General features: G+C 35.4%; 1 protein-coding gene across 1 annotated transcript in view; it reads left to right on the top strand.

Annotated features, from left to right (window-relative positions):
- The window catches only part of LOC130425787 (uncharacterized), a 33721-nt gene that overhangs the window by 13512 nt on the left and 6477 nt on the right, over positions 1-13732 (top strand). The window contains exons 21-29 of the mRNA XM_056752167.1: positions 4627-5024; positions 5714-5980; positions 6178-6450; positions 7421-7681; positions 7824-8099; positions 8207-8455; positions 10470-10736; positions 10881-11129; positions 12956-13222. Coding sequence (XP_056608145.1) covers positions 4627-5024; positions 5714-5980; positions 6178-6450; positions 7421-7681; positions 7824-8099; positions 8207-8455; positions 10470-10736; positions 10881-11129; positions 12956-13222 — 2507 coding nt within the window. The remainder of the gene's footprint in view (positions 1-4626; positions 5025-5713; positions 5981-6177; positions 6451-7420; positions 7682-7823; positions 8100-8206; positions 8456-10469; positions 10737-10880; positions 11130-12955; positions 13223-13732) is intronic.

Below are 13732 nucleotides of genomic sequence, written 5' to 3'. Positions count from 1 at the left end.
GTTTCATTTGTCGCCTATATTTTTTCTAGCACATTGATGTGGTTCATGGTGTTATAGAGGAAGTGTTTGAGTGTTTAACACAGTGTGTTTGTTGAAGTGTGTCATCAGTAGATCAGTATGGAGTTCAGGTCTCTTCTTCTAGTGCTCTGTGAGTATTATTTTCTTCTCTCTGTGTATTTCACTGATCATGACTTACTGTCACATTTATATAAAGCATCTATAATATATGAGATAAAGACATCAGTAAGTGTTCAGACTGTTTTGTGTGTGAGTGTGCGTGTCCATCTATCTTTATGAGGACTGATTTAAGTTTTAGACCAGTGGTGTGAGGACTATGAGAGTAAAAAAAGGACATTTTGGCCGGTCCTCACTTTCTGAGACCCCTTTAAAGTGCTGTTTGAGGTTCAAAACTTGTTTTATATTGTTTCTGTTATAATTAAGTTTAGTGTAAAGGTCAGGCACTTAGTTCTGATGGTGTGTGCGTCAGAAAAGTATCTGTTGTGTTGTAGGTGAATGAGGGAGACTGGTGTGTTACTTCAGTTTGATGATGTTTGTATTTTTCTTCATTCATGTTGTCCATCAAACATTTGTCAGATTTATAAATGTTTAGAATGTCTGCGATCCACAACCACAAGTGTACATGACAGAAAACAGTCAGTGTCCTTTATGGGTAAAACATCCTTAAACAGCAGATGCTGCACAATTCAAAGAAGTGAGATGAGAAAAATCACACATCAACTAAAGAGGAAGAAAAGAGTTTCAAGCGTTTCATAATTTTCTTTTGCAAAATTAGAATTCACGTCTCATAACTAGTTTGGCGGATTTAGGGGTTTAAGTGTAGTTGCACACATCGTAATGAAAGAGTGCATATATATGAGGAGTCATTGTTGCATACAGTATGACCAAATAAATACACTATCAACTACAAATAGACATTATGACTGATCAGTGGTGAAAAGACACAAATCAAGACAAATACTGCCAGACCTCAGAGACAAATACAGGAGTCAAAACTACAAATAGAACTGGTGTATAAGTACAAGCAAGTGATGTGCAGGAGTGAAAAAATGGGGAACAAGACAAACAACCAGATAAACCTTTGATGACCAAATCCTCTTTATCATCACACATTTTTATATTTTTCTACAAGTCTATTTGCCTTCATATTTCATGGATTATTTCTGCTTTCTCAAAATTGACTGCTTGCATATGGTCGCCATGTTGGATAAAGTGAGTGTGTAGTGAGTGTGTAGCGAGTGTGTAGTGAGTGTGGGCATCTATACTTCACTTCCTGTTCACATCTGCACAAACAGACACACACAGTGATAAATACACTGACAAGTACAGACTGAAATGGTAAATATATAATGTTATTCCAACAACATTATGAAAAAGCAACGTGAATATGAGACGTGATGACAGTATTGAATCAATACAATATTCATGTTTATTAGTATAATGATGTTTCATACCAGTGTGATGAGATGTTTTGGCCTAAAGAAGATTTTCTTTAATGTTGATGATATAACACATTCTTCTTTTATTAAAAGCCCAGATTTGATGGGCATAATTCTCTGACATTATGACCGGAAGGAAAGATGCCCACTGGGGTCCAAACCTCGTCTGTCACTTTTGTGTCACAAGAATCTGAAATCTTTTCATAAACCATTAAATGGCTGTTTTCAGTCATTCAGATTCAGATGATTAGACAACAATCTGGCAAAGAAAATGAGTTGTTTTGATGTGTTTTATGTTTTTGTTTTCCTGGCTGATGATGATGTTTGACTTTATACTGACATCTATCTGTGCGGCTGCAGTGTCACACAACAGCAGAACTTGTTGATTATTTTTGTCATTGTAGCAACAATCTATTATTTATCTGCTCATGTCTCTCAACATGGTGATTTTAGGAAGGATCTTCAGCTCTGTGTGTAAAATAAAATCACTTTTTTTATTATGTATCAGCTCCATGTTTTAACTGTCACAAGTGTTTTTCTCTTTCTTCTTTACAGTGCTGATATCAGCTATCGACTCTGAAGAAACTGAAGGTGAGTCACTTTGTTTTATTTATCACATCACATAGAATATTTATAATCTGAGATAGTGGATATTTAACAGAGAAATATAAAAATGATCTAATATGTAGCACAAGATTGACCATCATTAGAGAAATCATTCATAAATCCATTCTCATAAAGCCTACATTAATGCTTTCAATTGAAGGGGGACGAACGATCATGAAAAATATACAAAATAAATGTATTCTGCTCAGTTTTCAATGTTTTAATTATACTTTGAGTGCCAAATTGCAAAGAAAGTGGAAATGTTTCCCTTCAATTATTCATATTTATCAATATTTTTAAATAAGAAAAAACAAAGTAAATTTTATTCTGATTTAAGACTGGAATACACTACAAGACTTTTGCTAAGATTCTGACCAGATTTTCAGTCTGCACTTGTTGCACAATGTCTGCACTAGTCTGAAGATTTTATCATTTAGTGTGATGCCCTGTTTGCAAACTTTCAAAATGTCTGCAAGTGTGTGTGTTGTAGTTTTTTTTAAATCTGTTCAGATGTCAAAAGTCGTGTAATGTATTCCAGCCAGTGTTGTCAATGTTGCAGTGTTCCCGCACAATTTGACTATTTTGAAAATGCAGATGCAGGAAAAATTATGGAGCCGTGGGTTGCAGGTTTTTCGGCCACTTTCATAATGTACTGCTGCATCCAAAATATTTATTTATATTCTAAGGATAAATGTTAATTCATGAGTTTCTTAGTGTATTCATACTCTGAATGAATACTTGGCAACTCCAGGACCGGACCCGTCCTCAAAAGTGTGGAGGAGGGCGGGAGCTCAGCTCAAGCAAAGAGGAAAATATAGCGGTGGCATTAGACAATGCATCCGAATTATGCTTTTACCAATGTTTCATAAGGTGTATGTCACATATGGAGGACCAGAAGAGTCATGTGTAAAGTAATAAAGCATTTTATTGTATAATAACTAATTCTGCAATAAAAATAGGCATTAATCCATTTGTTTATAACCTCAGTTATTTATTCAAATATAAATAGGCGCAATGATAAAGTCATTTATTTTTTATTGTTTTATTGGTCAATAAAATGCGTGATTGTAAAAATAACTAATAAATGAAAAATTAATCTATCAATAAATACTTCAAATTAAAAAGGGACTTAAAAAAACATAAAACAATAAATGATAACATAATTTCATAGTCCATGAATGAATTCCTTTATAAATAGTGGAATCCAATAAAAATGGAATCTGCGTGAATCCATAAGCATTTGGGCCTTAAGCACAATAACTTTTGTCACTTTAAGCAGCGCATCATAAATAGACTCGGCGCCAAAATGACCACTTGCAGTGTGAATGTTCTAACCGGTTCTAACAATAAGTTTCCTTTCCTATGATTTCTGTTAGAGAAAAAGCAGCGCTGATAACACTCTGGTTACAAGTGCAGTGAACAACAGACTATCCTCTCTTCTTCATTGCTCATCTGACATACCTCTGAACATGACGTACAAGGAACTAGTCCATCAGAGAGCTTGTAACATCTCTCTCTCATCATAGCTAGTTTGCATTGTTTAACTCGTTTTACCAATGACAGGTGCCAAAGTGTCAGGGAAATGCTAAATAGAGATGCTAAAAGGAAAAGCTAAATGACTAAACTCATCGAATAGCAAATTGGAAAAGGAAAGGCAGCGGGGAAATGCAAATGGTAAAAGAAATGATCTTTTAAATGATTGTTTTAAACTGGTTTTCCTAGATTAATTTGTAAATCCAATTATTTATTCCTCTTTTTTGAAACGCATTTTCAAAGACATTTTGAAATTCCATTAATGCACTTTAAAATTATTTACTAATTTCGTGTTTTATGTTGTTTTTTAAAGTCCCTTTTTAATTTAAAGTATTTATTGATGGATTAATATTTAATTCATGAATTATTTTTACAATCACGCTTTTTATTGCCCATTAAAACAATAAATATCAAATAATAAATGACTTTATTATTTCGCCTATTTATATTTGAATAAGAAAATGAAGTTATAAACAAATGGATTAATGCCTATTTTTATTGTGGAATTAGTTATTAAACAATGAAATACTTTATTACTTTACACACGACTCTTCTGGTCCTCCAATGTAATGTTGCGTAATGAAAGAAATCACTCGTGAGTGTACAACAGTTGATCCCTCCGGATATAATGTTTGAGCAGTGCTAAACAAAAATTGGGCTAGTTTTCATTCCCTTTGCGAGGGTTTTGAGGGTCATTGGATTGGGCTGGAAATATTTCTTGGACCTGGCAACCCAGGACAGATCACAGGACAGCAAATGAAAGTTTATCATTTACATGTGTATTTAAACCTTGCACATTTAATTATTCAAGTGCAAGTGACGTGAAAGAGATCTCAGTTCAGTACATGCACACTGTTAGAGAAGTTTTGTGTGAGCGACACACATCTAAAGTGCACAAGTCACTCTGACAGGCAAGCGCAGAGGGGGGCGGAGGGTGTTTGAGCACCTGCCTTTTTGGTCTTAATGGCGAAAGTGCCTGTTATTTGAGGAAAAATAAAACTTTTTTGTAATTGGAGGCCCTTTTGTGAAGGCCGGCCCAATTTACTACTGGTAAAATTCCATTCCATTTTCTACCGCTTATCCGAACTACCTCGGGTCACGGGGAGCCTGTGCCTATCTCAGGAGTCATCGGGCATCAAGGCAGGATACACCCTGGATGGAGTGCCAACCCATCGCAGGGCACACACACTCACTCATTCACTCACTCGCGCACTCACACCCTACGGACAATTTTTCCAGAGATGCCAATCAACCTACCATGCATGTCTTTGGACCAGGGGAGGAAACCGGAGTACCCGGAGGAAACCCCCGAGGCACGGGGAGAACATGCAAACTCCACACACACAAGTCGGAAGCGGGAATCGGACCCCCAACCCTGGAGGTGTGAGGCGAACGTGCTAACCACTAAGCCACCGTGCCCCCCTACTGGTAAAATTAATGAATAAAAATGTAACCCTACATAAAATGACCCACGTGATGACCTTTGACCTGACTACCTCATCTGGAACGAACCCTCACGTTCAGACGCCTTCACTAGTTAAGCGCATTTTCCAGGATACAAATCGTTCTCGGCTGTGGCTTTCAGCAGAGCGATGGGCTTTTTTACTTATTATTTGTATTATTTAAGTATTAGTATTTTACAAGAACACAGAGATGAGAGCATGCACAGCTTTTGTGTGTTTAGTCTGCCCTGAACTGACGTAAGCTGCAGCTGATGTTACATCTAACGTTACACACAGCAATATATAAACAAAGCTGCTTGTTCACTTACGGCTTGTTGCTTGTTCTCTGCACGGCCTTAGTACAGTAGGAATTAAAGACTTACAAGCACTGTTGATTCCATTTGAAAGTTTGTAAAAACCCTTTTTTACTATAGTGATATATATCTGTGTGGAGAAATTGCAATATATGAGCAAGAATGTAAAATGTAAGTTTATTTATTTAAAATCTTACGAACAAATCAAGTTTAGCAGATTACAGCAATCATTTATATTCAGTTTTCAGAATCATTAAAACATTTTTGTATATAAAATCAAATACATTAATGACGTTTAGAGTTAGACCAACGCAAACTTGTTGTAATATGTTCACGATTCTCAATAATCTTATATTAACAGATATAAAACCATCTCTGACTGTGAAGCCTCAGAGTTCTGTATTCACTGGAGACTCAGTTACTCTGACCTGTGAGGTGCATCAGTCCACTGGATGGAAGTTTATCTTTATTACACCATCACAGCATGAATCCATTGAAGCTTCAGGAACTAAAACAATCAGTTCTGTGCAAGTCTCTGATGGAGGAGAATACATGTGCAGAGCCAGAAAACAAGATGTCCCAAAGTATTACACACAAGACAGTGAACCAAAAACAGTGACTGTAAAGGGCAAGTATTTTTACTCACATAATTCTTACACTTTTCTGTAAACACAAAACAGATTTCTTCATAAGACACTCAATGGTAGTTATAGGTTCAGTGCATCGTTCTGATAAAAAGTTTTGTGATCTGTCAATTTGTGTTGATATAAAATATGCCAGACGTAATTTGACTTTAATTTAAGTGAATTGTTTGTCATTGAACAGAAAGACCCAAAGCTGAAGTGTCTGTAGAGCCTGGTGATCATGTATTCAGTGGAGAAACTGTCACTCTCTCATGTTTCATCAATGGAGGAGGAGTCACTAGCTGGCAGTACAGCTGGTATAAAGATGATTTACTCATCCAGCAGAATAAACAACAGAAATACACAATCAGTTCTGTTAGTGAGTCTGACAGAGGTAAATACACCTGTAGAGGAACAGAGGCCGATGGATCACGATCATCAGACACCAGTGATGCAGTTACACTGAGAGTATCAGGTGAGTGTGTTCACCATCATTCACAGTCACAGCAGTAAACAATTGTGGCAATAACATTATAATAAAATTGAAATAAAATAGCGTTTAGAAAATGTTACTTGTTGGATTGACATATATTTATAATACAGAATCAATGATTGAGAGTTCGTATAGAATGTAATTTGTGCTGTAAGGGTGGTGTCAGTGGTTCAGTCTGTAGGAAAACTCAAATGACTAAAGAAAGTTTAGATGGTATAAAAAGAAATGGTGACAACCTGAGACAAATTGACCAATCAGAACAACCACTGGACTGGAGAAACACCTTAGATAAAATCATTTGATCTTCAGCATCCCTGTAGGCTTAAGAAGGGAAATGATCCCTGCAAGGAAATGGGGTTGTGAGTGACAGAAGTAAAATCCTGCCCTACAATCTTGTATTTTCATCAACTTAATGACACTTAACTTAATATAACGTCATACAGTAAAACTAAACCAATTTCTCACAACATAACAGAAGAGTTCAAATAAGTGTCATATGCAAGAGAATTGTCCATCAGAATAGAGCGAGATTGATGTGAAAGAGACACAGACTGAACTAAAGCAGTAAAGACACTGAACCCATCAAGTTCTGTTCCTCAGACAGCAATCTAACAAAGAGCTACTGGAGCTGTCTACTGAAAGAATAAAGAAACACAAGCATTGAAGTGTTTGTCCACATGGACATTTGATTTAAATGTTCATCTATATATACTGTATGTATATTTTGATCAAATATTGTCAATGTAAGAGTTCAATATAAAGGCTTTTGTCACAGTGGCTCAACCCCTATGAAAAGTAAATTCCAATAACTGTTTCATGTAGCATTTATTTCACTATTATAGCTTTATAGAATTTATTTTGAATTAATTCATGAAACATTTTGTATGGAGTGAATTCAACTTTGGCCAGTTTGAAAAAAAACTTGCATAACCTTTTGATTTAATATTGACAGATGTAAAACCATCTCTGACCGTTCGGGCGCAGTCTGTGTTCACTGGAGACTCAGTTACTCTGACCTGTGAGGTGCATCAGTCCACTGGATGGGAGTTTATCTTCACAACACCCTCACAGCATGAATACTATGAAGCTTCAGGAACTAAAACAATCAGTTCTGTGCGAGTCTCTGATGGAGGAGAATATAAGTGCAGAGCCAGAAGAGGAAACCCCTCGTATCTCACACCATATAGTGAACCTAAAAGAGTGACAGTAGAGGGTGAGTGTTTTTACATTATTTAACAGTATTTACATTGTAAATTGTTTGTTTCAGTTTTATTATCTGTCAATCTGTGTTCATATAGAATATGCCAGACATAATTTGACTTTAATTTTAATGTGAATTGTTTGTCATTGTACAGAAAGACCAAAAGCTCAAGTGTCTGTACAGCCTGGTGAACATGTATTTGGAGGACAAACTGTCACTCTCACATGTGACATCAATGGGGAAACATCAGTCACTATCTGGCAGTACATCTGGAATAAAGATGATTTAGTCATCCAGCAGAATAAACAACAGAAATACACAATCAGTTCTGTTAGTGAGTCTGACGCAAGTCAATACACCTGTAGAGGAAAAGAGATCAGAGGATTACGATCATCAGACACCAGTGATACAGTTACACTGACAGTATCAGGTGAGCATGTTCAACATTATTATCTGCAAAATACTATCCAATAAAATTCCATATATCAGGGATATCAGGTGTTTCTAAAATGATTCTCATTGGTTTTATATTGTCAGATATCCCCAAACCATCTCTGACTGTTCGGCCACAGTCTGTGTTCACTGGAGACTCAGTTACTCTGACCTGTGAGGTGCATCAGTCCACTGGATGGAAGTTTATCTTTTACACACCATCACAGCATGGAGACTATGAAGCTTCAGGAACTAAAACAATCAAAGTCTCTGATGGAGGAGAGTATAAGTGCAGAGCCAGAAGAGGAAACTATAACACATATTACAGTGATCCAATAACAGTGACAGTAGAGAGTAAGTATTATTACTCACATAATACACTGTTCAGAAAACACATGAAATATTTCACACTGAAATAACAATTGCAGTCATAGAGCTCAAAACCTGTAAAGTAATACAATATGTGTGTTTAACAATCTGTTAATATAGATTAAATAGTGTTTCATTCATAAAGTGTTCATGAATGGCGTTCACCTCTAAACACTAAACATCCTCTCTCTGGACTCACAACACTCACAATATATACTGTACAGCATACTTTACAGTGGTGTGAAATTTTGGGGGAATTTGCCCCCTTCCTGATTTTAGTTTTTTTTGCAGATTTGTCATGGTTAAAATAATCCAGATCATCAAAGAAATTTTTCATATTAATATAACAAAATGCAGTTTTTAAATGATGGTTTTATTTATTAAGGGAAAAATCTATCCGAACATTTCTGACCATATATGAAAAAGTAATTGCCCCTAAACCTAATAACTAGTTGTGTCACCCTTGGCGGCAACAAATGCAATCCAGCGTTTGTGATATCTCACAATGAGTCTTTCACATCGCTGTGGAGGAATTTTGGCCCGCTGTTCTTTACAGAATTGTTTTAATTCAGCCACATTGGAGGGTCTTCCAGCATGAACAGCCTTTTTAAGATCATGTCACAGCATTTCCATTGGATATAAGTCTGGACTTTGACTAGGCCACTCCAAAACCTTTGTTTTGATATTTTTAGCCATTCAGAAGAGAAATTGCTGGTGTGTTTTGGATCATTGTCCTGCTGCATAACCCAAGTGAATTTAAACTTGAGGTCACAAAGCGATGGCCAGACATTCTCTTTTAGAATTTTCTGGTAGAGCGCAGAATTCATGGTTCCATCAATTACGGAGAGTTGTCCAGTTCCTGAAGCTGCAAAGCACCGTCAGACCATCACACCACCTCCACCATGTATGATGTTCTTAATATTAAAACTGTGTTAGTTTTACGCCAGATGTAACGGGACGCACACCTTCCAAAAAGTTCAACCTTTGTCTCATAAGTTCACAGAATATTTGCCCAAAAATATAGATTTTTTAAAATATAAAATACATTTCTTAATTCAACAGGTCTGGCAGTAATTATGCTTGAGTGTGGCTAGTGAAATTTAACTCAGTTATTCAATTCATCACCATTAATTCATGATTCACCATGTTTGGATTGTTTTTTCCCTTAATAAATAAAACCATCATTTAAAAACTGCATTTTGTATTTACTCTGGTTTTCTTTGAGTAATATAAACATTTGTCTGATGATCTGAACCATTTAAGCATGACAAATATGCAAAAAAAACAAGAATCCAGAAGGGGACAAATGCTTTTTCACACCACTGTTTTTATATGGCACATTTTGTACAATAATATATGGAATATGTTTCTATTAAAATTGTTTATTTAACATTGTACAAAATTCTCAAATCATCGAATTTTAATTAAACTTTTTATTAATTATAAGTGTCAGTAGATGAACTAAGCAAAGTTTGTTTGCAAATTTTAACACACAGGTACATAGTCGACAAAGGCAGTAATGTTTTTACAGCATGATTTGTTAAATCATAATATCGTGCAGAGTTCAGTTTTTAATGATCCACTTTTCTTCTCCAGAATTCCAGAAATCAAGTACGACCGTTCTTAATAATAAACCCTTTATTTAAAATGCAGTGATTTGGGATTATTGTATAAGGTTGTGACATAGAATGTATTCCAGTTATCTACGTATGTAGAACATAAAGTCCACACTCAGTGACTGCAATATACTTGAACTGTATGTACTTCACACTTACTTTGATTGGACCATTTATTGATCATTGAGACTTGTATTATGTTGTTTTTAGACTTGAAAGTACACACAATAATTCTATATCTGTCAGAAATATCTCAGTTTAAATGAAGCCTTTCAAATAAAAAGTAGTTACATATCACCAGAATGAAATCCACAGATGTGCAGTAGATACAGCAGGACATTATTTGACAGTATTTACAGTTTGAATTGTTTGTCATTGTACAGAAAGACCGAAACCTCAAGTGTCTGTTTGGCCTGATAGACGATTATTCAGAGGAGAAACTGTCACTCTCACATGTGACATCAGTGAAGGAGGAGTCACTAACTGGCTATACACCTGGTATAAAGATTCAAACTATTACACTTACAGATCTCAACAGAAATACACAATCAGTTCTGTTAGTGAGTCTCACGCAGGTCAATACACCTGTAAAGGAACAGAGATCAGAGGACCCTCAGACACCAGTGATGCAGTTACACTGACAGTATCAGGTGAGTGTCTTCAACATTATTATCTGCAAAATACTATCCAATAAAATTCCATATATCAGGGATATCAGGTGTTTCTACTATAACTATAACTATAATCATTCCATCTAGACTATGGAATGATTCTCAGTGGTTTTATATTGACAGATAAACCCAAACCATCTCTGACTGTTCGGCCACAGTCTGTGTTCACTGGAGACTCAGTTACTCTGACCTGTGAGGTGCATCAGTCCACTGGATGGAAGTTTATCTTTTACACGCCCTCACAGCATGGAGACTATGAAGCTTCAGGAACTAAAACAATCAAAGTCTCTGATGGAGGAGAGTATAAGTGCAGTGCCAGAAGAGGAAACTATAACACATATTACAGTGATCCAATAACAGTGACAGTAGAGAGTAAGTATTATTACTCACATAATACACTGTTCAGAAAACACATGAAATATTTCACACTGAAATAACAATTGCAGTCATAGAGGTCAAAACCTGTAATTTAATACAGAATGTGTGTTTAGCAATCTGTTAATATAGATTAAATAGTGTTTCATTCATAAAGTGTTCATGAATGGCGTTCACCTCTAAACACTAAACATCCTCTCTCTGGACTCACAACACTCACAATATATACTGTACAGCATACTATACAGTGGTGTGAAAAAGTATTTGCTCCTTCCTGATTTTTTTTTTGCAGATTTGTCAAAGTTAAATGATCCAGATCATCAAAGAAATGTTAATGTTAATTTTATAAAATGCAGTTATTAAATGATGGTTTTATCTATTAAGGGAAAAATCTATCCGAACATTTCTGAGCATATGTGAAAAAGTAATTGCCCCTAAACCTAATAACTAGTTGTGTCACCCTTGGCGGCAACAACTGCAATCCAGCGTTCGTGATATCTCCCAATGAGTCTTTCACATCGCTGTGGAGGAATTTTGGCCCGCTGTTCTTTACAGAATTGTTTTAATTCAGCCACATTGGAGGGTCTTCCAGCATGAACAGCCTTTTTAAGATCATGTCACAGCATTTCCATTGGATATAAGTCTGGACTTTGACTAGGCCACTCCAAAACCTTGCAAAGCACCCTCAGACCATCACACCACCTCCACAATGTATGATGTTCTTTATATTAAAACTGTGTTAGTTTTACGCCAGATGTAACGGGAAGCACACCTTCCAAAAAGTTCAACCTTTGTCTCATAAGTTCACAGAATATTTACCCAAAAATATAGATTTTTTAAAATATAAAATACATTTATTGATTCATGAGGTCTGGTAGTAATTAGGCTTGAGTGTGGCTAGTGAAATTTAACTCAGTTATTCAATTCATAACCGTTAATTCATGATTCACCATGTTTGGATTGTTTTTTCCCTTAATAAATAAAACCATCATTTAAAAACTGCATTTTGTATTTACTCTTGTTTTCTTTGAGTAATATAAACATTTGTCTGATGATCTGAACCATTTAAGCATGACAAATATGCAAAAAAACAAGAATCCAGAAGGGGGCAAATGCTTTTTCACACCACTGTTTTTATAAAGCACATTTTGTACAATAATATATGGAATATGTTTACATCAAAATTGTGCCACAAATTTAACATTGTACAAAATTCTCAAATTACCGAATTTTAATTAAACTTTTTATTAATTAATAAGTGTCAGTATATGAACTAAGCAAAGTTTGTTTGCAAATTTTAACACACAGGTACATAGTCGACAAAGTTTGTAATGTTTTTACAGCATGATTTGTTAAATCATTATAATATCGTGCAGAGTTCAGTTTTTATTGATCCACTTTTCTTCTCCAGAATTCCAGAAATCAAGTTTGACCGTTCTTAATAATAAGCCCTTTATATTAAATACAGTGATTTGGGATTATTGTATAAGGTTGTGACAGAGAATGTATTCCAGTTATCTACGTATGTAGAACATAAAGTCCACACTCAGTGACTGCAATATACTTGAACTGTATGTATTTCACACTTACTTTGATTGGACCATTTATTGATCATTGAGATTTAAATTATGTTGTTTTTAGACTTGAAAGTACACATGATAATTCTGTATCTGTCTGAAATATCTCTGTTTAAATGAAGCCTTTCAAATAAAAAGTAGTTACATACCCCCATCATCACCAGACTGAAATCCACAGATGTGCAGTAGATACAGCAGGACATTATTTGACAGTATTTACAGTTTGAATTGTTTGTCTTTGTACAGAAAGACCGAAACCTCAAGTGTCTGTTTGGCCTGATGGACGATTATTCAGAGGAGAAACTGTCACTCTCACATGTGACATCAGTGGAGGAGGAGTCACTAAATGGCAGTACAGCTGGTATAAAGATTCAAACTATTACACTCACAGTTATCAACAGAAATACACAATCAGTTCTGTTAGTGAGTCTCACGCAGGTCAATACACCTGTAGAGGAACAGAGATCAGAGGACCCTCAGACACCAGTGATGCAGTTACACTGACAGTATCAGGTGAGTGTGTTTATCTGTATACAGTCATATTTTGCTCATTATGAAATATTTTATTCGTTATAAACTTTAGCTTATCAGGTTAGTTTCTTGAGATTATAATCTTTTTAAGAGAGAAAATAATACGTAAACAAACATACACAACACATTCACCGAACACGAAATAACAGACAGTTGTGAAAAACACACGTGTGGTGATGAACAGTGTTGGATTTATATTTATCTCAACAGCTATTTGTATTTTTTTTAATCGAAAAGAGAAAGGCGTCATTCTGTGTAGAAAAATGAAATGTACAGTAGTGTTCTCTATTCATATATTAAAATCATTACTGTCACACTGGGAAGAAGAACATAGAAGTAAATAATATAAAACCGCAAATCAAGTCAAAGTACTCTAGTTTTCATTTCTATTATTATATATTGAAAAAAGGCTTTTCACAGACAGGGGGACAAATAAAGCACTGGAGCTTTAATGAAACTCTTACCTCATAATTACAATATAAGAAACACAAA

Source organism: Triplophysa dalaica, chromosome 7 (genome assembly GCF_015846415.1).
Source record: "Triplophysa dalaica isolate WHDGS20190420 chromosome 7, ASM1584641v1, whole genome shotgun sequence".
NCBI lineage: Eukaryota > Metazoa > Chordata > Actinopteri > Cypriniformes > Nemacheilidae > Triplophysa > Triplophysa dalaica.
This window is presented reverse-complemented; position numbering and strand designations above follow the sequence as displayed.